This window comes from Cherax quadricarinatus, chromosome 28, assembly GCF_038502225.1.
Source record: "Cherax quadricarinatus isolate ZL_2023a chromosome 28, ASM3850222v1, whole genome shotgun sequence".
Taxonomy (NCBI): Eukaryota; Metazoa; Arthropoda; class Malacostraca; order Decapoda; family Parastacidae; genus Cherax; species Cherax quadricarinatus.
The window spans coordinates 4,443,784-4,468,783 of NC_091319.1; the positions used below are offsets into that span (position 1 = coordinate 4,443,784).

The 25,000-nt window shown below is 46.2% G+C and overlaps 1 protein-coding gene across 6 annotated transcripts in view; it reads left to right on the top strand.

Annotated features, from left to right (window-relative positions):
- The window catches only part of LOC128693234 (calsenilin), a 317,652-nt gene that overhangs the window by 272,847 nt on the left and 19,805 nt on the right, over positions 1-25,000 (top strand). For all 6 annotated transcript variants that reach the window (XM_053782755.2, XM_070089330.1, XM_070089328.1 and 3 more), the window contains exon 3: positions 9,519-9,643. In XM_053782755.2, the coding sequence (XP_053638730.1) occupies positions 9,519-9,643 (125 nt within the window). The remainder of the gene's footprint in view (positions 1-9,518; positions 9,644-25,000) is intronic.

Genomic DNA, 25,000 nt, shown 5'->3' on the forward strand with positions numbered 1-25,000 from the left:
GACCAGAATCAGTGGTGACCAGCTCCCTGGTGAATACATTACTGATGCTAAAGACTTCCATTCCGCGGATACTTCCAGCATCCTCACTTCCTAGCAGACTTAAAGGGAAACTCCGACAAGTTTCTTATGATTGTCACCCAGTGAAGGATGGCTGAGAAGGGAAAGATCTTACGATTTCTTTGTCTCTACCAAGATCTGAATTAATGTCACGTGTGTGTATTAAAAACACTTTGCTCTGTTATAGTGAAGTATATTATGAATAATTCTCGGGCATATAACTATATATAATAAAATAAACAAACACACACACACACACACACACACACACACACACACACACACACACACACACACGTGTGTGTACCCCTAACAACAATATTCAATACATCTATCGAAACAGGGAGATTGCCTGAGGCATGGAAGACAGCAAATGTGGTCCCAATCTTTAAAAAAGGAGACAGACATGAAGCATTAAACTACAGACCAGTGTCACTGACATGTATAGTATGCAAAATCATCGAGAAGATTGTCAGGAGAAGAGTGGTGGAACACCTAGAAAGGAATGATCTCATCAACAGCAGCCAACATGGTTTCAGGGACGGGAAATCCTGTGTCACAAACCTACTGGAGTTCTATGATAAGGTGACAGCAGTAAGATAAAAGAGAGAGGGGTGGGTGGATTGCATCTTCTTGGACTGCAAGAAGGCGTTTGACACAGTACCACACAAGAGATTAGTGCAAAAACTGGAGGACCAAGCAGGGATAACAGGGAAGGCACTACAATGGATCAAGGAATACTTGTCAGGAAGACAGCAGCGAGTATTGGTACGTGGCGAGGTGTCACAGTGGGCACCTGTGACCAGTGGGGTCACACAGGGGTCAGTCCTAGGACCAGTGCTGTTTCTGGTATTTGTGAACGACATGACGGAAGGAATAAACTCCGAGGTGTCCCTGTTTGCAGATGACGTGAAGTTGATGAGAAGAATTCATTCGATCGAAGACCAGGCAGAACTACAAAGGGATCTGGACAGGCTGCAGACCTGGTCCAGCAATTGGCTCCTGGAGTTCAATCCCACCAAGTGCAAAGTAATGAGGATTGGGGAAGGGCAAAGAAGACCGCAGACGGAGTACAGTCTAGGGGGCCAGAAACTACAAACCTCACTCAAGGAAAAAGATCTTGGGGTGAGTATAACACCAGGTACATCTCCTGAAGCGCACATCAACCTCAGAACAGCATTCCGACATCTTAATAAGGAATCATTCAGGACCCTGTACACCGTGTATGTTAGGCCCATATTGGAGTATGCGGCACCAGTTTGGAACCCACGCCTAGCCAAGCATGTAAAGAAACTAGAGAAAGTGCAAAGGTTTGCAACAAGACTAGTCCCAGAGTTATGAGGTATGTCCTACGAGGAGAGGTTAAGGGAAATCAACCTGACGACACTGGAGGACAGGAGAGATAGGGGGGACATGATAACGACTTACAAAATACTGAGAGGAATTGACAAGGTGGACAAAGACAGGATGTTCCAGAGACTGGACACAGTAACAAGGGGACACAGTTGGAAGCTGAAGACACAGATAAATCAAAGGGATGTTAGGAAGTATTTCTTCAGCCACAGAGTAGTCAGGAAGTGGAATAGTTTGGGAAGCGATGTAGTGGAGGCAGGATCCATACATAGCTTTAAGCAGAGGTACGATAAAGCTCACGGTTCAGGGAGAGTGACCTAGTAGCGACCAGTGAAGAGGCGGGGCCAGGAGCTTGGACTCGACCCCTGCAACCTCAACTAACTGAGTACAACTAGGTGAGTACACACACACACACACGCATATACATATATATATATATATATATATATATATATATATATATATATATATATATATATATATATATATATATATATATATATATATATATATATATATATATATATATATATATATATGTATGTATATATATATATATATATACATATATATATATATACATATATATATATATATGTATATATATATACATATATATATATATATATGAATATATATATACATATATATATATATACACATATATATATATATATACATATTTATATATATATATATATATATATATATATATATATATATATATATATATATATATATATATATATATATATATATGTACCAGAACATAAAAATGGTTATAGCTATGACTATAATTTTTAAAGGGATGGACTGGTAAGCCAGCGGAAGGCCTCGGTCAGATGACCAAAAGTTCCATCTGTGGGTCATCATGTGACTAAGACCCGCGTCAGGATGTCCTGTTTCCTGACGAACCTTACCTAACCTAACTTATATATGTGTGTACTCACCTAGTTGACTCACCTAGTTGAGGTTGCGGGGGTCGAGTCCGAGCTCCTGGCCCCGCCTCTTCACTGATCGCTACTAGGTCACTCTCCCTGAGCCGTGAGCTTTATCGTACCTCTGCTTAAAGCTATGTATGGATCCTGCCTCCACTACATCGCTTCCCAAACTATTCCACTTACTGACTACTCTGTGGCTGAAGAAATACTTCCTAACATCCCTGTGATTCATCTGTGTCTTTAGCTTCCAACTGTGTCCCCTTGTTACTGTGTCCAATCTCTGGAACATCCTGTTTTTGTCCACCTTGTCAATTCCTCTCAGTATTTTGTATGTCGTTATCATGTCCCCCCTATCTCTCCTGTCCTCCAGTGTCGTCAGGTTGATTTCCCTTAACCTCTCCTCGTAGGACATACCTCTTAGCTCTGGGACTAGTCTTGTTGCAAACCTTTGCACTTTCTCTAGTTTCTTTACGTGCTTGGCTAGGTGTGGGTTCCAAACTGGTGCCGCATACTCCAATATGGGCCTAACGTATACGGTGTACAGGGTCCTGAACGATTCCTTATTAAGATGTCGGAATGCTGTTCTGAGGTTTGCTAGGCGCCCATATGCTGCAGCAGTTATTTGGTTGATGTGCGCTTCAGGAGATGTGCCTGGTGTTATACTCACCCCAAGATCTTTTTCCTTGAGTGAGGTTTGTAGTCTCTGACCCCCTAGACTGTACTCCGTCTGCGGCCTTCTTTGCCCTTCCCCAATCTTCATGACTTTGCACTTGGTGGGATTGAACTCCAGGAGCCAATTGCTGGACCAGTTCTGCAGCCTGTCCAGATCCCTTTGTAGTTCTGCCTGGTCTTCGATCGAGTGTATTCTTCTCATCAACTTCACGTCATCTGCAAACAGGGACACCTCAGAGTCTATTCCTTCCGTCATGTCGTTCACAAATACCAGAAACAGCACTGGTCCTAGGACTGACCCCTGCGGGACCCCGCTGGTCACAGGTGCCCACTCTGACACCTCGCCACGTACCATGACTCGCTGCTGTCTTCCTGACAAGTATTCCCTGATCCATTGTAGTGCCTTCCCTGTTATCCCTGCTTGGTCCTCCAGTTTTTGCACCAATCTCTTGTGTGGAACTGTGTCAAACGCCTTCTTGCAGTCCAAGAAAATGCAATCCACCCACCCCTCTCTCTCTTGTCTTACTGCTGTCACCATGTCATAGAACTCCAGTAGGTTTGTGACACAGGATTTCCCGTCCCTGAAACCATGCTGGCTGCTGTTGATGAGATCATTCCTTTCTAGGTGTTCCACCACTCTTCTCCTGATAATCTTCTCCATGATTTTGCATACTATACATGTCAGTGACACTGGTCTGTAGTTTAATGCTTCATGTCTGTCTCCTTTTTTAAAGATTGGGACTACATTTGCTGTCTTCCATGCCTCAGGCAATCTCCCTGTTTCGATAGATGTATTGAATATTGTTGTTAGGGGTACACATAGCGCCTCTGCTCCCTCTCTCAATACCCATGGGGAGATGTTATCTGGCCCCATTGCCTTTGAGGTATCTAGCTCACTCAGAAGCCTCTTCACTTCTTCCTCGGTTGTGTGCACTGTGTCCAGCACTTGGTGGTGTGCCCCACCTCTCCGTCTTTCTGGAGTCCCTTCTGTCTCCTCTGTGAACACTTCTTTGAATCTCTTGTTGAGTTCTTCACATACTTCCCGGTCATTTCCTGTTGTCTCTCCTCCTTCCTTCCTTAGCCTGATTACCTGGTCCTTGACTGTTGTTTTCCTCCTGATGTGGCTGTACAACAGTTTCGGGTCAGATTTGGCTTTCGCTGCTATGTCATTTTCATATTGTCTTTGGGCCTCCCTTCTTATCTGTGCATATTCATTTCTGGCTCTACGACTGTTCTCCTTATTCTCCTGGGTCCTTTGCCTTCTATATTTCTTCCATTCCCTAGCACACTTGGTTTTTGCCTCCCTGCACCTTTGGGTAAACCATGGGCTCATCCTGGCTTTTTCATTACTCCTGTTACCCTTGGGTACAAACCTCTCCTCAGCCTCCTTGCATTTTATTGCTACATATTCCATCATCTCATTAACTGGTTTCCCTGCCAGTTCTCTGTCCCACTGAACCCCGTTCAGGTAGTTCCTCATTCCTGTGTAGTCCCCTTTCTTGTAGTTTGGCTTCATTCGTCCTGGCCTTCCTGCTTCTCCCTCCACTTGTAGCTCTACTGTGTGTGTGTGTGTGTGTGTGTGTGTGTGTGTGTGTGTGTGTGTGTGTGTGTGTGTGTGTGTGTGTGTGTGTGTGTGTGTGTGTGAGTGAGTGTTAGTGTGTGAGTGTGTGTGTGTGTGTGTGTGTAAGTGTGTTTTTGTGTGAGTGTATGTGTGTGTGTGTGTGTGTGTGTGTGTGTGTGTGTGTGTCTGTCTGTCTGTCTGTCTGTGAGTTTTTGTGTGTGAGTGTGTGTGTGTGTGTGTGTGTGTGTGTGTGTGTGTGTGTGTGTGTGTGTGTGAGTGTTTGTGTGTGTGTGTGTGTGTGTGTGTGTGTGAGTGTGTGTGTGTGTGTGTGTGAGTGTTTGTGTATGAGTGTGTGTGTGTGTGTGTGTGAGAGAGAGAGTGTTTGTGTGTGAGTGTGTGTGTGTGTGTGTGTGTGTGTGTGTGTGTGTGTGTGTGTGTGTGTGTGTGTGTGTACTCACCTAGTTGTACTCACCTAGTTGAGGTTGCGGGGGTCGAGTCCGAGCTCCTGGCCCCGCCTCTTCACTGATCGCTACTAGGTCACTCTCCCTGAGCCGTGAGCTTTATCATACCTCTGCTTAAAGCTATGTATGGATCCTGCCTCCACTACATCGCTTCCCAAACTATTCCACTTACTGACTACTCTGTGGCTGAAGAAATACTTCCTAACATCCCTGTGATTCATCTGTGTCTTCAGCTTCCAACTGTGTCCCCTTGTTACTGTGTCCAATCTCTGGAACATCCTGTCTTTGTCCACCTTGTCAATTCCTCTCAGTATTTTGTATGTCGTTATCATGTCCCCCCCTATCTCTCCTGTCCTCCAGTGTCGTCAGGTTGATTTCCCTTAACCTCTCCTCGTAGGACATACCTCTTAGCTCTGGGACTAGTCTTGTTGCAAACCTTTGCACTTTCTCTAGTTTCTTCACGTGCTTGGCTAGGTGTGGGTTCCAAACTGGTGCCGCATACTCCAATATGGGCCTAACATACACGGTGTACAGGGTCCTGAATGATTCCTTATTAAGATGTCGGAATGCTGTTCTGAGGTTTGCTAGGCGCCCATATGCTGCAGCAGTTATTTGGTTGATGTGCGCTTCAGGAGATGTGCTTGGTGTTATACTCACCCCAAGATCTTTTTCCTTGAGTGAGGTTTGTAGTCTCTGACCCCCTAGACTGTACTCCGTCTGCGGCCTTCTTTGCCCTTCCCCAATCTTCATGACTTTGCACTTGGTGGGATTGAACTCCAGGAGCCAATTGCTGGACCAGGTCTGCAGCCTGTCCAGATCCCTTTGTAGTTCTGCCTGGTCTTCGATCGAGTGAATTCTTCTCATCAACTTCACGTCATCTGCAAACAGGGACACCTCAGAGTCTATTCCTTCCGTCATGTCGTTCACAAATACCAGAAACAGCACTGGTCCTAGGACTGACCCCTGCGGGACCCCCGCTGGTCACAGGTGCCCACTCTGACACCTCGCCACGTACCATGACTCGCTGCTGTCTTCCTGACAAGTATTCCCTGATCCATTGTAGTGCCTTCCCTGTTATCCCTGCTTGGTCCTCCAGTTTTTGCACCAATCTCTTGTGTGGAACTGTGTCAAACGCCTTCTTGCAGTCCAAGAAAATGCAATCCACCCACCCCTCTCTCTCTTGTCTTACTGCTGTCACCATGTCATAGAACTCCAGTAGGTTTGTGACACAGGATTTCCCGTCCCTGAAACCATGTTGGCTGCTGTTGATGAGATCATTCCTTTCTAGGTGTTCCACCACTCTTCTCCTGATAATCTTCTCCATGATTTTGCATACTATCCATGTCAGTGACACTGGTCTGTAATTTAATGCTTCATGTCTGTCTCCTTTTTTAAAGATTGGGACTACATTTGCTGTCTTCCATGCCTCAGGCAATCTCCCTGTTTCGGTAGATGTATTGAATATTGTTGTTAGGGGTACACATAGCGCCTCTGCTCCCTCTCTCAATACCCATGGGGAGATGTTATCTGGCCCCATTGCCTTTGAGGTATCTAGCTCACTCAGAAGCCTCTTCACTTCTTCCTCGGTTGTGTGCACTGTGTCCAGCACTTGGTGGTGTGCCCCACCTCTCCGTCTTTCTGGAATCCCTTCTGTCTCCTCTGTGAACACTTCTTTGAATCTCTTGTTGAGTTCTTCACATACTTCACGGTCATTTCTTGTTGTCTCTCCTCCTTCCTTCCTTAGCCTGATTACCTGGTCCTTGACTGTTGTTTTCCTCCTGATGTGGCTGTACAACAGTTTTCTGGTCAGATTTGGCTTTCGCTGCTATGTCATTTTCATATTGTCTTTGGGCCTCCCTTCTTATCTGTGCATATTCGTTTCTGGCTCTACGACTGTTCTCCTTATTCTCCTGGGTCCTTTGCCTTCTATATTTCTTCCATTCCCTAGCACACTTGGTTTTTGCCTCCCTGCACCTTTGGGTAAACCATGGGCTCATCCTGGCTTTTTCATTAATCCTGTTACCCTTGGGTACAAACCTCTCCTCAGCCTCCTTGCATTTTGTTGCTACATATTCCATCATCTCATTAACTGGCTTCCCTGCCAGTTCTCTGTCCCACTGAACCCCGTTCAGGTAGTTCCTCATTCCTGTGTAGTCCCCTTTCTTGTAGTTTGGCTTCATTCGTCCTGGCCTTCCTGCTTCTCCCTCCACTTGTAGCTCTACTGTGTATTTGAAGCTTAAAACCACATGGTCACTGGCCCCAAGGGGTCTTTCATATGTGATGTCCTCGATATCTGCACTACTCAAGGTGAATACTAAGTCCAGCCTTGCTGGTTCATCCTCTCCTCTCTCTCTTGTAGTGTCCCTTACGTGTTGGCACATGAAGTTTTCCAGTACCACCTCCATCATCTTAGCCCTCCATGTATCTTGGCCCCCATGTGGGTCCAAGTTCTCCCAATCGATCTCCTTGTGGTTAAAGTCACCCATGATCAGGAGCTTTGCCCTGCATGCATGAGCTCTTCTGGCCACTCTAGCCAGTGTGTCAACCATCGCTCTATTGCTCTCGTCGTACTCTTGCCTTGGCCTCCTGCTGTTCTGTGGTGGGTTATACATCACTGCTATTACCACCTTGGGACCTCCAGAGTGAAGTGTTCCCACTATGTAATCACTTTCTTCTCTGCTGTCTCCTCTCTCCAGCTCATCAAAATTCCAGCGATTTTTGATCAGCAACGCCACTCCTCCACCCCCCCCTGTTGCCTCTGTCTTTCCTCAGGATTTGGTATCCCGTTGGAAAGATGGCATCTGTTATCATACCTGTAAGCTTGGTTTCTGTGAGAGCTATGATGTCCGGTGATGCTTCTTTGACTCTTTCATGCCACTCCTCCCACTTATTTGTTATTCCATCAGCGTTTGTGTACCATACCTTCAGTTTCCTTTCCAACACTGTGGTTTGGGGGGCCTGTGAGGGTGGGAGACCTGGTGGCATACTGTGGGATTCTATAGCTCGGTGTTGGGTGGAGGCTGTGGGTATGGATTGTAGTGTGTGTTGGGATGGTGTGATAGGTTGTATGGTTCTGAGAATAGTTGTGTGTGTGCTTGCCCTTGCTGTTCTGTTCTGCTCTGACTGACCTCTGCTGGTTCCCTCCTTGTCTCTTTTCCTAGCTCCTTTCGCTTTTTTGTCCTCTCCCTCAGCTGCTGTCGTTCTGATTTTGTTCTGTCTCTGTCTAGGAACACCCTCTTGTACTCTTCCGTGTGTGTGTGTGTGTGTGTACTCTCCTAGTTGTGGTTGCAGGGGTCGAGTCATAGCTCCTGGCCCCGCCTCTTCACCGGCCGCTATAGTTTGTGTCTGTGTGTCTGCGTGTGTCTGTATCTGTGTGTGTATACCAATACAAGACAGAGAAAAGAGACTGTCAAATAAATAAATAAACAAGTGAAGAGAGAGAGAGATATAGAGAGAGAGAGAGAGAGAGAGAGAGAGAGAGAGAGAGAGAGAGAGAGAGAGAGAGAGAATACGAGAAAGGGAGAAATGACCACTTACCACTTTGGTCCATCTTAACTTTAAACTTTGTACCAGCCTAACTTTATGCCTCGTTCCATCTTTATACTTTGTCCCACGACCTGCGAAGCTTTTAGTTCATGATAAGAGCTACGAGAGGACTCCTCCGCCTCTCTTTCCAGGACGAATTAAGAGGATCTTCTTAAAGTTCTCCAGTTGGTGTCCTGAAGGAGAGATTATTAATGAATCTCTCTCTCTCTCTCTCTCTCTCTCTCTCTCTCTCTCTCTCTCTCTCTCTCTCTCTCTCTCTCTCTCTCTCTCTCTCTCTCTCTCTCTCTCTCTCTCTCTCTCTCTATCTCTCTCTCTCTCTCTCTCTCTCTCTCTCTCTCTCTCTCTCTCTCTCTCTCTCTCTCTCTCTCTCTCCCTCTCTCTCTCTCTCTTTGTCTCTCTCTCTCTTCACAGGGTTTGACAAGGTTAGGTTCAGGATCCCTAGCTTTATTGACAAGCTATTTACAGGTAAGGATTCCTAATTTTATTGACAGGCTAAGAGCTGTTAACTACATCAGCTCATTTGAAAGCATTTTTATTGTTATGAAACATACAAGTAGGGAACAGGATGAAGTTGGAGCCATCTGTGGGCCAGCATTTTCATTGGATCAACTGACTTTATCTCGTTAACATCATAATGCTGTACGAATGTGTTCTAGACTCGAATCATCCTGGGTATATAGGATCTCAGATGGAGTGATGTTCTGGAAAAGGGTACAGCCAGAGTGAAGCTGCTGGCTGCCCGTCTTGTGGTATCTCTTTATCTCTCTCAAATCTGAGTAATCATCTCATTCTTAAATAAAACTTGTTTACTTCTAATAATAATAATAATAATAATAATAATAATAATAATAATAATAATAATAATAATAATAATAATAATAATAATAATAATAATAATAATAATAACACTGATTTCTTCCTTGACAGATCATGATCCGGATGACATAGAATTGAACGTGGTTCGCTACAAGCCAGATGGCATCGACGCTCTGGCCAGAACCACCAAGTTCACCAAGAAAGAACTCCAGCTTATGTACAGAGGTTTCAAAGCGGTGAGTAGGATCGCCTTGCGACGTTCTTCTCGTGTACCTTTTTGATATACAGAGGTACCTTGGGTTTTGACCAGTTTGATGAGTTTAAAGCTTATCTGCCGTGCGAGGGTCTAATTTGTATATACACTATATATACAAATTAGTTGTATATACACTGAGAGCCATGCATCTCTCGGTGTATAAACACTGAGTGCCATGCACCTCTCGGTGTATATACACTGACAGCCATGCACCTCTCGGTGTATATACACTGACAGCCATGCACCTCTCGGTATATATGCACTGAGAGACTCCCTAGGTATATATCACTTTTCAGCCCTCACTCAACACATAATAGCTGGACCCATCTCTCCGGGGATTTATAAGTGTAGACGATTATTTTACACACTCGTGTGTTCTAATTAGCTACAATTTCCTGAGTAAAATACTGCCAGGTTCCATCTCTTCTTCTGAGTGACCCTCTTATTGTTACTTTTATTATTATTATTATTATTATTATTATTATTATTATTATTATCATTATTATTATTTTTATCATTATTATTATTATTATTATTATTATTATTATTATTATTATTATTATTATTATTATTATTATTATTATTATTAATTCATCGCCCCAGGATCGCTCTGTTCATCACATGTGAAGGTGAAGACAGCAGTGTTCAGGTGTTCAAAATTCCGCCGTGTCAAGCTTTCTCTGTATAGAGCTCTAGCAGGGGATTATCCTGACAAAGCTCTACCACAAGAGCGTGAACTCTGTCATGGTAAAGTTGGTTCTAAGTCTTTCTCTCTCGCCTCCGTGTTCTGAAGGTGCTCTGTGGGAGATAGGTGTTATAATTCAGAATTTCTCCTAGGGTGAATGGTAGGAACTACATACTAGGGTGACAACACACGCACACACACACACACACACACACACACACACACACACACACACACACACACACACACACACACACACACACACACACACACACACACACACACACACACAGTGTATAGACAAGACTCCAGTGCATACGGTGTGTATCCTGTGGTCACCTTAATTGAAAATGACCCCCCAAATGTATTAGCTAAGTGGTTCCCCCCTCCTACCTCATCCCCCACTGTGGTATACAGGAGGAGGTAACTTGATTGAGAGAAACTGCGAGCAGCAGTGGGTTGTCACAGTGCTCCGTGTGTCACGTACAAAGTGGGAACGAAAGATAGTTATCTTTACCCTGTTATTCTCCATCACACAGGATGGGTGTTCCCTGTCGTATTCTGTCACACAGGATGGGTGTTCCCTGTCGTATTCTGTCACACAGGATGGGTGTTCCCTGTCGTATTCTGTCACACAGGATGGGTGTTCCCTGTCATATTCCTTCATACAGGATGGGTGGCATTAATGGGGACCTTCAGCCTAAGCTGGCAGGCTTCAGTAGAGCCTTGAACATATCGTCACTATAGATTTAGATTGATATTGCATTTGAAACTCATGGAATTGGTGCAGGATGTGAGCTAAGGTGAGGCGAGGTGAGGCGAGGTGAGGCGAGGTGAGGCAAGGTGAGGCGAGGTGAGGCGAGGTGAGGCAAGGTGAGGCGAGGTGAGGCGAGGTGAGGTAATGATTTGTTTTTACCTTAGTGTTGTCGTAAGTTATACGATGAAGCTGGTGAACAGTTGCCTTGTTGTTTGTTCATATTGCTGAGCGTATCTCCTTCCCTGAGGCTTTGAACTGATGTTCACTGATGACTTCACATATGTAAATTTCGTGTGAAAGACACGTTGCAAAACCAGCTTTCAGGAACTAGCTTTGCAGAAGCAGCTTTGCAGAACCAGTGTTCATTAAGACGAATACTATTTTAACTAAAGCTCGTCCTGCAAAACAACCGAAACGTCGTCATGAGTATTTCTCATAAATTCGGAGCTTTGTTGAGAAGTTAGTCTTCCTTGTCATGATTGTGACCAGACCTAACCTGGAGTTCATTACCTTTGTAAATTGTGAGTTCATTACCTCTGTAACTTGCTCAGCTATCAAAACTTTGAGGTCCAGTCCCTGGACCAATTATGTACCTCTGTAATCTTTTGACTACCGCCCACAGGATGGGTTTGGGGTGCATAATAAAGATATTAAACTAAACTCTTCACTTTTGCCGGCAGTACGACATTAGGGTCCATAGAAAAGGTCCGTCCCATCTACAGTAACAGTTGGGGACGCCTGCGCAGGCCTCCCTGGTACTGCCATTGCTTGTTTAGCTTGTGTCGTAAACGGTCTGAGTAAGCAGCCACAATGCTGCATAATATTTGCATAAAAGGGTTTCGGATGAGTGGGACACACTCGAGTATCGTTACTGACAAGAAAATTAAGTAAACAGACATACCTTTAGTGGTCACTCTGTTAGGTACACCTGCACACCTGCTCGTAAATGCAGATATCTAATCAGCCAATCACTTGGCAACACCTCGGCGTCTACAAGTACGCAGACATGGTTTGTTCAGAATGAACATTGGAATGAGGAAGAAATGTGATCTAAGTGACTTTTACTGAGGAATGACTGTTGGTGCCAGACAGACGGGATGCGTTTTGAGTGTCTCAGAAACTGCTGATCTCATGGGCTTTTCACTGACAACAGTCAATAGAGCTTACGGAGAATGATCTGAAAAAAACACAAAACATCCAATGAGAAGTAGTTTTGTAGGAGAAAAGGCTTGGTTAATGAGAAAGGTCAGAAATGAAAGGCCAGACTGGTTGAAGGTGAAAGGAAGATTACAGTAACTCAAATAATCACATGTTACAATAATGGTATGCAGAAGTGCGTCTCTGAACGCACAACACGTCGAACCTTGAAGTGGATGGGCTACAGCAGAAGAAGACCACACCGGGTTCCACTCCTGTTAGCTAAGAACAGAAAACTGAGGCAACAGTGAACACAGGCTCACCAATACATGTACTAGACAACTGAAGACTGGGAAAACGTAGCCTGATCTGTCAAATCGCGATTTCTGCTGCAACATGCAAATGGTGGGTTCGGAATTTGCCATAAATCTTTGGGATGTGATGGAACAGGAGATTCGCAGCATGAATGTGCAGCCAACAAATCTGCAGCAACAGCGTGATGCTATCATGTCAACATAGACTAGAATGTCTAGTGAATGTTTTCAGCACCTTGATGAATCCACCCCTCCGAGAATTCAGGCTCTTCTAGACACAAAGGGAAGGATTACCCAGTACTAGAAGGGTGTACCTAATAAAGTGGCCACTAAGTGTATATGTGTTGATACGAACATAAGTAAGGCGTGTCGACCAGTGGTCTCCCGCGGATCTCATCTATTCTTGTATTCTTACGGGAAATAAACTCTCTTAAAAAGCTATTTCTATATAGTGCAAATTTTTTTAATGGAAAAAAAATGCATCCAAAAGGTCTTTCCACGCGCTATTGAGTTTTACATGAACTTTTTAAATTGCATTTTCAAAAAAAAAATCGCTCTATTTACTGGTGGTATTAAGGGTCAGTGTTGTAGTTGTATACTTTAATGAGGGTTCTCAGGTACGGTCAGCTGTTTGTGTCAAGCACTGTCATTCTTCCTCGAGTATTTCCTGGTAGTAAATTCTTTAATGATACAAGAAGCTTATAGGAAGACCTTCTTAAATATTGTTGTGTTACTGTGAGTGGGACTCCGTCAGCTCGCCTTTTGTTGAGTTTTCTGTAAAGCTTCAATTTACAGATGTTGTGCCGTCAAATATACATGGTATGTATACCTAGAGAACCGTCGGTATGTATACCTAGAGAACCGTCGGTATGTATACCTAGAGAACCGTCGGTATGTATACCTAGAGAACCGTCGGTATGTATACCTAGAGAACCGTCTCTATGTGTACACATTGAGAGGTCTGTATATTAAGGTGTAAACACTGAGAGGTGTGTATGTGTCTCAGTATGTATACACTTCACCGTGTGTGTAACAGGGTATACATCAAGAAATATGTGTCACAGTCATGTTGTATAAACAACAGCAGAATGTATGTTAGTAAGATACAAAAGTATCATTAAGTCTTTTATTAAGGCGACCTTTAGCCCAGGAATTTTTTTCCAATGTAATTCAGAGAAATGAAGCAGAATTATATAGAGCATAGCAGGAACAAGGTCAGGAACTGCCAGTGGGAGCAGTGGTACTTAATAGCTTTTCCAGGTCTGGAAAGGATAAATCAGGCGAGAACATCTGTAATCATAAAACTGCCAGAATTTTGTGTAATAGTATTGGCAGTAACAATAAGAGGAAATTCAAAACAGCGCCTGTGGTGCTGGTCACTTTCTCTTATAAGTAATTTGGCGTCTTTGAAGTTCATGGGATGGTAGTGGGAGGTCGAGTGTACAATGCAGGCGTTGTATAAATGATCCTCAGCATGCGAACTGGTGATCCCTCTTGTGTAGTTACAGAGTTGCAGAAGTCTTCACTATGTTTAGTTCGTTGTGTCCTCCACAATGTATGGTGCAGACGTCAGCGCTTGATGGTGTGTGTTTCTCAGAATCACTGAACTCTTGATGAAGCTCGAGGTGATGTTGTCAAGAAGACTAGAGAGGTTTGCAACCTGGCTGACAGGAAGTGTTAAGTCTGGTGTCTGTATTTGTCTGGGAGAGTGCATGATTCTCTCGTCTTGTCTCCTGCAGTCACAATACTCCACCGAGGATGTGTAATTTTATTCTCCCCTCCTCCAGGTATTCTTCCTTCCAGGTACTCCACGTACAGGTTAGCCAGGACCACACTCAAGGGGGTAGACCCCCTGCCAGTCTAAGGGAATCCCTGTAAACAGACTCGCCCAAACAAGAAGTAATTAAAGCCAATTCGAGAATGTCAACGAAATCTTAAGTTGGAAGTGGAAGCCAGACGGTCAGTGTGTATACACAGTGTGTATACACGAAGGGTTTATGCATGGAGTGTGTATACACGCAGTGTGTATACACGCAGTGTGTATACACACTGTGTGTATACACGGAGAAGCGTGTTCATATAGTGTCTACGTAGAGAAGTGTATCTCTCAGCATTTGCGCCGAGAGATGTCTCTCTCTCAGTGTTTCCGAGCTGAGAGATGTCTCTCTCAGTGTTTCTGAGCTGAGAGATGCATCTCTCAGTGTTTCTGAGCTGAGAGATGTATATCTCAGTGTTTCTGAGCTAAGAGATATCTTTCTCAGTGTTTCTGAGCTGAGAGATGTCTCTCACAGTGTTTCCGAGCTGAGAGATGTATCTCTCAGTGTTTCTGCGCTGGGAGTTATATCTCTCAGTGTTTCTGCGCTGAGAGATGTATCTTTCAATGTTTCTGGGCTGAGAGATGTATCTCTCAGTGTTTCTGCGCTGAGAGATATCTCTCTCAGTGTTTCTGAGCTGAGAGATGTCTCTCTCAGTGTTTCTGAGCTGAGAGATGTCTTTCTCAGTGTTTCTGCGCTGAGAGATGTATCTCTCAGTGTTTCTGCGCTAAGAGATGTATCTCTCAATGTTTCTGCGCTGAGAGATATCTCTCTCAGTGTTTCTGCGCTGAGAGATATCTCTCTCAGTGTTTCTGAGCTGAGAGATGTCTCTCTCAGTGTTTCTGAGCTGAGAGATGTCTTTCTCAGTGTTTCTGAGCTGAGAGATGTCTCTCTCAGTGTTTCTGAGCTGAGAGATGTCTCTCTCAGTGTTTCTGAGCTGAGAGATGTCTTTCTCAGTGTTTCTGCGCTGAGAGATGTCTCTCTCAGTGTTTCTGAGCTGAGAGATGTCTCTCTCAGTGTTTCTGAGCTGAGAGATGTCTTTCTCAGTGTTTCTGCGCTGAGAGATGTATCTCTCAGTGTTTCTGAGCTGAGAAATGTATCTCTCATTGTTTCCGAGCTGAGAGATGTCTCTCTCAGTGTTTCTGAGCTGAGAGATGTATCTCTCAGTATTTCTGCGCTGAGAGATGTATCTCTCAATGTGTATACACATTGTGTCTCAGTATTTATACATAGAGAGGCTTCTCTCAGCATGTATTAACCGGCAGGTATCGCACAGTACGTATACCTGGAGTATATACTGTGTATACTGAGTGGTGTTTCTCACTCTTTGTACATGCTGTGTATATATACATAGTGGGAGGTACCTCCACTTCCTTGGATCACGAGAACGTTACCAGTATCGAGGCACCTGCCTTAAAATGGGAATGACTGAACCACACGTCTCTGTCGTCAATAATATATACCCCTCACCCCCGTGGTGCTAGCTTCCCCGTGGTGCTAGCTTCCCCGTGGTGCTAGCTTCCCCGTGGTGCTAGCTTCCCCGTGGTGCTAGCTTCCCCGTGGTGCTAGCTTCCCCGTGGTGCTAGCTTCCCCGTGGTGCTAGCTTCTCTGTGGTGCTAGCTTCCCCGTGGTGCTAGCTTCCCCGTGGTGCTAGCTTCCCCGTGGTGCTAGCTTCTCTGTGGTGCTAGCTTCCCCGTGGTGCTAGCTTCCCCGTGGTGCTAGCTTTCCCGTGGAGCTAGCTTCCCCGTGGTGCTAGCTTCCCCGTGGTGCTAGCTTCCCCGTGGTGCTAGCTTCCTCGTGGTGCTAGCATCCCCGTGGTGCTAGTAACCCCCCATGGTGCTAGCTTCCCCGTGGTGATAATAACCCCTGTGGTGCTAGCTTCCCAGTGGTGATAGTAACCCCCGTGGTGCTAGCTTCCCCGTGGTGATAATAACCCCCCGTGGTGTTAGCTTCCCGTGGTGCTAGTAACCCCCTGTGGTGCTATCTTCCCCGTGGTGATAATAACCCCCCGTGGTGCTAGCTTCCCGTGGTGCTAGTAACCCCCCGTGGTGCTATCTTCCCCGTGGTGTTAGTAACCCCCAGTAGCGCTAGCCTCCCCGTGGTGCTAGTAACCCCCCGTGGTGCTATCTTCCCCGTGGTGTTAATAACACCCCGTGTCTCAAAAATAACGATGCCATTTACAAAAATAACAATTATTCCACAGTAATTAGGATATTTATTCTTACTGCCACCGAGCAGATCCTTAGATCACATAACTTGACGAAGGATTTACCAGACATTGTGTTCAGCAAATGCAGGATCTGACAGGAATTTGTTATGTTCTCTCAACTGACAAAATTATTTTGCAATACTTTATCATAGGATTTGGTGGTCCTGTGGGTTAGAACGTCATGTGATTTTCGCTCACCAGGAGGCGGGCCACATCATGGGTTCGAATCCTGGCTAGTCGCAGTGTTATTGTTGATCAATACCACTCGTTAGTGGTTATATATATATATATATATATATATATATATATATATATATATATATATATATATATATATATATATATATATATATATATATATATATATATATATATATATATATATATATATATATATATATATATATATATATATATATATATATATATATATATATATATATATATATATATATATATATATGTATGTATGTCAAGAAAGTAGAGCTATTCCCTGGTAAAACTAATGCTGCATTCGTGGTCAGGGTTCTAAGAACTGAGCTGAAAGGCTTCTCAGTTACTGAGTTTTCTGTGAATCGACTTGAAATTAACCAGGGTTCACATCTGACAACCTAACCTAACCAGGGTTCACATCTGACAACCTAACCTAACCAGGGTTCACATCTATCAACCTAACCTAACCAGGGCTCACATCTGACGACCTAACCTAACCAGGTTTCACATCTGACGACCTAACCTAACCAGGGTTCACATCTGACGACCTAACCTAACCAGGGTTCACATCTGACGACCTAACCTAACCAGGGTTCACATCTGACGACCTAACCTAACCATGGTTCACATCTGACAACCTAACCTAACCAGGGTTCACATCTGACGACCTAACCTAACCAGGGTTCACATCTGACAACCTAACCTAACCAGAGTTCACATATGACGACCTAACCTAACCAGGGTTCACATCTGACAACCTAACCTAACCAGGGTTCACATCTGACAACCTAACCTAACCAGGGTTCACATCTGACAACCTAACCTAACCAGGGTTCACATCTGACAACCTAACCTAACCAGGGTTCACATCTGACAACCTAACCTAACCAGGGTTCACATCTGACGACCTGACCTAACCAGGGTTCACATCTGGCAATTTAACCTAACCAGGGTTCACATCTAACGACCTAACCTAACCAGGGTTCACATCTATCAACCTAACCTAACCATGGTTCACATCTATCAACCTAACCTAACCAGGGTTCACATCTAACGACCTAACCTAACCATGGTTCACATCTATCAACCTAACCTAACCATGGTTCACATCTGACAACCTAACCTAACCAGGGTTCACATCTATCAACCTAACCTAACCATGGTTCACATCTATCAACCTAACCTAACCATGGTTCACATCTATCAACCTAACCTAACCAGGGTTCACATCTATCAACCTAACCTAACCATGGTTCACATCTATCAACCTAACCTAACCAGGGTTCACATCTGACAACCTAACCTAACCAGGGTTCACATCTGACAACCTAACCTCACCAGGGTTCACATCTGACAACCTAACCTAACCATGGCTCACATCTAACAACCTAACCTAACCAGGGTTCACATCTGACAACCTAACCTAACCAGGGTTCACATCTGACAACCTCACTCTCACTTGGGAATAAAGCGAAATTCGGCTAACACCAAAATATTGAACCCTCTGGAACCTCGGTGTATATAAGTGTCTAGAAGAGGTAAGGGTTGATACTGCTCAGTGTTATCATGTGAACTTTGTAGACGGTCCACACTAATTTTCCCGGGAAGAAAGTTGTCAAGATGACTCACGAAATCGTAATGACACGATTGCAAATAAACCATACCACGGGCGGGGATAGAACCCAGTGGCTGGTCAGGTACTGACTTTGGGTGTCTGTCCAGCGCCATCTTGAAGACAGCCAGGGGTCTATTGGTAATCCCCCTTATGCATGCTAGGAGACTATTGAACAGTCTTGGGCCTCTGACACTTACTGTGTTGTCTCTTAGCGTTGTGTCAATGCTGATCTTATTTTCTAAAATAATATCCATGCACAAGTTGTTAATAACCCATCACCAGGCAGTAACCCATCACCAGGAAGTAACCCATCATCAGGCAGTAACCCATCACCAGGCAGTAACCCATCACCAGGAAGTAACCCATCACCAGGCAGTAACCCATCACCAGGCAGTAACCCATCACCAGGCAGTAACCCATCACCAGGAAGTAACCCATCACCAGGCAGTAACCCATCACCAGGAAGTAACCCATCATCAGGCAGTAACCCATCACCAGGCAGTAACCCATCACCAGGAAGTAACCCATCACCAGGCAGTAACCCATCACCAGGCAGTAACCCATCACCAGGAAGTAACCCATCACCAGGCAGTAACCCATCACCAGGCAGTAACCCATCACCAGGAAGTAACCCATCACCAGGCAGTAACCCATCACCAGGAAGTAACCCATCATCAGGCAGTAACCCATCACCAGGCAGTAACCCATCACCAGGAAGTAACCCATCACCAGGCAGTAACCCATCACCAGGCAGTAACCCATCACCAGGAAGTAACCCATCACCAGGCAGTAACCCATCACCAGGCAGTAACCCATCACCAGGAAGTAACCCATCACCAGGCAGTAACCCATCACCAGGCAGTAACCCATCACCAGGCAGTAACCCATCACTAGGCAGTAACCCATCACCAGGCAGTAACCTATCACCAGGAAGTAACCCATCATCAGGCAGTAACCCATCACCAGGCAGTAACCCATCACCAGGAAGTAACCCATCACCAGGCAGTAACCCATCACCAGGCAGTAACCCATCACCAGGAAGTAACCCATCACCAGGCAGTAACCCATCACCAGGAAGTAACCCATCACCAGGCAGTAACCCATCACCAGGCAGTAACCCATCACCAGGAAGTAACCCATCACCAGGCAGTAACCCATCACCAGGCAGTAACCCATCACCAGGCAGTAACCCATCACTAGGCAGTAACCCATCACCAGGCAGTAACCCATCACCAGGCAGTAACCCATCACCAGGCAGTAACCCATCACCAGGCAGTAACCCGTCACCAGGCAGTAACCCATCACCAGGCAATAATCCATCACCAGGCAGTAACCCATCACCAGGCAGTAACCCATCACCAGGCAGTAACCCATCACCAGGCAGTAATCCATCACCAGGCAGTAACCCATCACCAGGCAGTAACCCATCACCAGGCAGTAACCCATCACCAGGCAGTAACCCATCACCAGGCAGTAACCCATCACCAGGCAGTAACCCATCACCAGGCAGTAACCCATCACCAGGCAGTAACCCATCACCAGGCAGTAACCCATCACCAGGCAGTAAACCCATCACCAGGCAGTAAACCCATCACCAGGCAGTAACCCATCACCAGGCAGTAACCCATCACCAGGCAGTAACCCATCACCAGGCAGTAACCCATCACCAGGCAGTAACCCATCACCAGGCAGTAACCCATCACCAGGCAGTAAACCCATCACCAGGCAGTAACCCATCACCAGGCAGTAACCCATCACCAGGCAGTAACCCATCACCAGGAAGTAACCCATCACCAGGCAGTAACCCATCACCAGGCAGTAACCCATCACCAGGAAGTAACCCATCACCAGGCAGTAACCCATCACCAGGCAGTAACCCATCACCAGGCAGTAACCCATCACTAGGCAGTAACCCATCACCAGGCAGTAACCCATCACCAGGCAGTAACCCATCACCAGGCAGTAACCCATCACCAGGCAGTAACCCGTCACCAGGCAGTAACCCATCACCAGGCAATAATCCATCACCAGGCAGTAACCCATCACCAGGCAGTAACCCATCACCAGGCAGTAACCCATCACCAGGCAGTAATCCATCACCAGGCAGTAACCCATCACCAGGCAGTAACCCATCACCAGGCAGTAACCCATCACCAGGCAGTAACCCATCACCAGGCAGTAACCCATCACCAGGCAGTAACCCATCACCAGGCAGTAACCCATCACCAGGCAGTAACCCATCACCAGGCAGTAACCCATCACCAGGCAGTAAACCCATCACCAGGCAGTAGACCCATCACCAGGCAGTAACCCATCACCAGGCAGTAACCCATCACCAGGCAGTAACCCATCACCAGGCAGTAACCCATCACCAGGCAGTAACCCATCACCAGGCAGTAAACCCATCACCAGGCAGTAACCCATCACCAGGCAGTAACCCATCACCAGGCAGTAACCCATCACCAGGAAGTAACCCATCACCAGGCAGTAACCCATCACCAGGCAGTAACCCATCACCAGGAAGTAACCCATCACCAGGCAGTAACCCATCACCAGGCAGTAACCCATCACCAGGCAGTAACCCATCACAGGCAGTAACCCATCACTAGGCAGTAACCCATCACCAGGCAGTAACCCATCACCAGGCAGTAACCCATCACCAGGCAGTAACCCATCACCAGGCAGTAACCCATCACCAGGCAGTAATCCATCACCAGGCAGTAACCCATCACCAGGCAGTAACCCATCACCAGGCAGTAACCCATCACCAGGCAGTAATCCATCACCAGGCAGTAACCCATCACCAGGCAGTAACCCATCACCAGGCAGTAACCCATCACCAGGCAGTAACCCATCACCAGGCAGTAACCCATCACCAGGCAGTAACCCATCACCATGCAGTAACCCATCACCAGGCAGTAACCCATCACCAGGCAGTAACCCATCACCAGGCAGTAACCCATCACCAGGCAGTAACCCATCACCAGGCAGTAACCCATCACCAGGCAGTAAACCCATCACCAGGCAGTAACCCATCACCAGGCAGTAACCCATCACCAGGCAGTAACCCATCACCAGGCAGTAACCCATCACCAGGCAGTAACCCATCACCAGGCAGTAACCCATCACCAGGCAGTAAACCCATCACCAGGCAGTAACCCATCACCAGGCAGTAACCCATCACCAGGCAGTAACCCATCACCAGGCAGTAACCCATCACCAGGCAGTAAACCCATCACCAGGCAGTAACCCATCACCAGGCAGTAACCCATCACCAGGCAGTAACCCATCACCAGGCAGTAACCCATCACCAGGCAGTAACCCATCACCAGGCAGTAACCCATCACCAGGCAGTAAACCCATCACCAGGCAGTAAACCCATCACCAGGCAGTAAACCCATCACCAGGCAGTAAACCCATCACCAGGCAGTAACCCATCACCAGGCAGTAACCCATCACCAGGCAGTAACCCATCACCAGGCAGTAACCCATCACCAGGCAGTAAACCCATCACCAGGCAGTAACCCATCACCAGGCAGTAACCCATCACCAGGCAGTAAACCCATCACCAGGCAGTAACCCATCACCAGGCAGTAACCCATCACTAGGCAGTAACCCATCACCAGGCAGTAACCCATCACCAGGCAGTAACCCATCACCAGGCAGTAACCCATCACCAGGCAGTAACCCATCACCAGGCAGTAAACCCATCACCAGGAAGTAGCCCATCACCAGGCAGTAACCCATCACCAGGCAGTAAACCCATCACCAGGCAGTAAACCCATCACCAGGCAGTAACCCATCACCAGGCAGTAACCCATCACCAGGCAGTAACCCATCACCAGGCAGTAACTCATCACCAGGCAGTAAACCCATCACCAGGCAGTAACCCATCACCAGGCAGTAACCCATCACCAGGCAGTAACCCATCACCAGGCAGTAACCCATCACCAGGCAGTAACCCATCACCAGGCAGTAACCCATCACCAGGCAGTAAACCCATCACCAGGCAGTAACCCATCACCAGGAAGTAAACCCATCACCAGGCAGTAACCCATCACCAGGCATTAAACGCATCACCAGGCAGTAACCCATCACCAGGCATTAAACGCATCACCAGGCAGTAACCCATCACCAGGCATTAAACGCATCACCAGGCAGTAACCCATCACCAGGCATTAAACGCATCACCAGGCAGTAACCCATCACCAGGCATTAAACGCATCACCAGGCAGTAACCCATCACCAGGCATTAAACGCATCACCAGGCAGTAACCCATCACCAGGAAGTAAACCCATCACCAGGCAGTAACCCATCACCAGGCATTAAACGCATCACCAGGCAGTAACCCATCACCAGGCATTAAACGCATCACCAGGCAGTAACCCATCACCAGGCATTAAACCCATCACCAGGCAGTAACCCATCACCAGGCATTAAACGCATCACTAGGCAGTAACCCATCACCAGGCATTAAACGCATCACCAGGCAGTAACCCATCACCAGGCATTAAACGCATCACCAGGCAGTAACCCATCACCAGGCATTAAACGCATCACCAGGCAGTAACCCATCACCAGGCATTAAACGCATCACCAGGCAGTAACCCATCACCAGGCATTAAACCCATCACCAGGCAGTAAGCTTGTCAGCACAACTGATCATTAAATAATAAAATTTACGATCATCAATGCAGAGTTTGATGAATCTGATGAAGATTGATGTATGTTTGGCAAGTTAATGTTTTGATAAACACCTCCTTACGATCCTCCAGAAGAACATCCAGTGGAATCCACGGAAACAAAAAAGCATCACCAAAACTAACCAATTTAATATTCACGACCCTACGTGTTGGCTGTAATTTAACAACCAGCTTAGTGTTTCGTTTAATATTTGAACACGAAGTGTTGGTAACCACTTAGACAATTTGCATACAGCAGTCCCTGTTGTTCTGACCATGAGACCTAAACCTTTATTTATTTCGTTTGTTCTTTCAGTCCATAAAGGAGATCTGAGGTGGTCAGCTATCTGATATGAGATTCATTATCTCTTACGAGCTGTTGTGTCGTTGAAGTGACTTGTGACATGACGATCATTTCCCAGTGGTGACACTGTAACAGTGGTGACACTGTAACAGTGGTGACACTGTAACAGTGGTGACACTGTAACAGTGGTGACAATGTAACAGTGGTGACACTGTAACAGTGGTGACACTGTAACAGTGGTGACACTGTAACAGTGGTGACACTGTAACAGTGGTGACACTGTAACAGTGGTGACACTGTAACAGTGGTGACACTGTAACAGTGGTGACCTTCATAAGATCGTCCATTCTGCTCTGATAGTTCTCCTTGTTAAGAAAAACGAGATTGTACTTGTCAGCCTTGATAATACACACACACACACACACACACACACACTCACTCACACACACACACACACACACACACACACACACACACACACACACACACACACACACAGTGTCAGAGTGGGCACCTGTGACCAGCGGGGTCCCGCAGGGGTCAGTCCTAGGACCAGTGCTGTTTCTGGTATTTGTGAACGACATGACGGAAGGAATAGACTCTGAGGTGTCCCTGTTTGCAGATGACGTGAAGTTGATGAGAAGAATACACTCGATCGAAGACCAGGCAGAACTACAAAGGGATCTGGACAGGCTGCAGAACTGGTCCAGCAATTGGCTCCTGGAGTTCAATCCCACCAAGTGCAAAGTCATGAAGATTGGGGAAGGGCAAAGAAGGCCGCAAACGGAGTACAGTCTAGGGGGTCAGAGACTACAAACCTCACTCAAGGAAAAAGATCTTGGGGTGAGTATAACACCAGGCACATCTCCTGAAGCGCACATCAACCAAATAACTGCTGCAGCATATGGGCGCCTAGCAAACCTCAGAACAGCATTCCGACATCTTAATAAGGAATCGTTCAGGACCCTGTACACCGTATACGTTAGGCCCATATTGGAGTATGCGGCACCAGTTTGGAACCCACACCTAGCCAAGCACGTAAAGAAACTAGAGAAAGTGCAAAGGTTTGCAACAAGACTAGTCCCAGAGCTAAGAGGTATGTCCTACGAGGAGAGGTTAAGGGAAATCAACCTGACGACACTGGAGGACAGGAGAGATAGGGGGGACATGATAACGGCATACAAAATACTGAGAGGAATTGACAAGGTGGACAAAAACAGGATGTTCCAGAGATTGGACACAGTAACAAGGGGACACAGTTGGAAGCTAAAGACACAGATGAATCACAGGGATGTTAGGAAGTATTTCTTCAGCCACAGAGTAGTCAGTAAGTGGAATAGTTTGGGAAGCGATGTAGTGGAGGCAGGATCCATACATAGCTTTAAGCAGAGGTACGATAAAGCTCACGGCTCAGGGAGAGTGACCTAGTAGCGATCAGTGAAGAGGCGGGGCCAGGAGCTCGGACTCGACCCCCGCAACCTCAACTAGGTGAGTACACACACACACTCACTCACTCACACACACACACACACACACACACACACACACACACACACACACACACACACACACACACACACACACACTCACTCACTCACACACACAC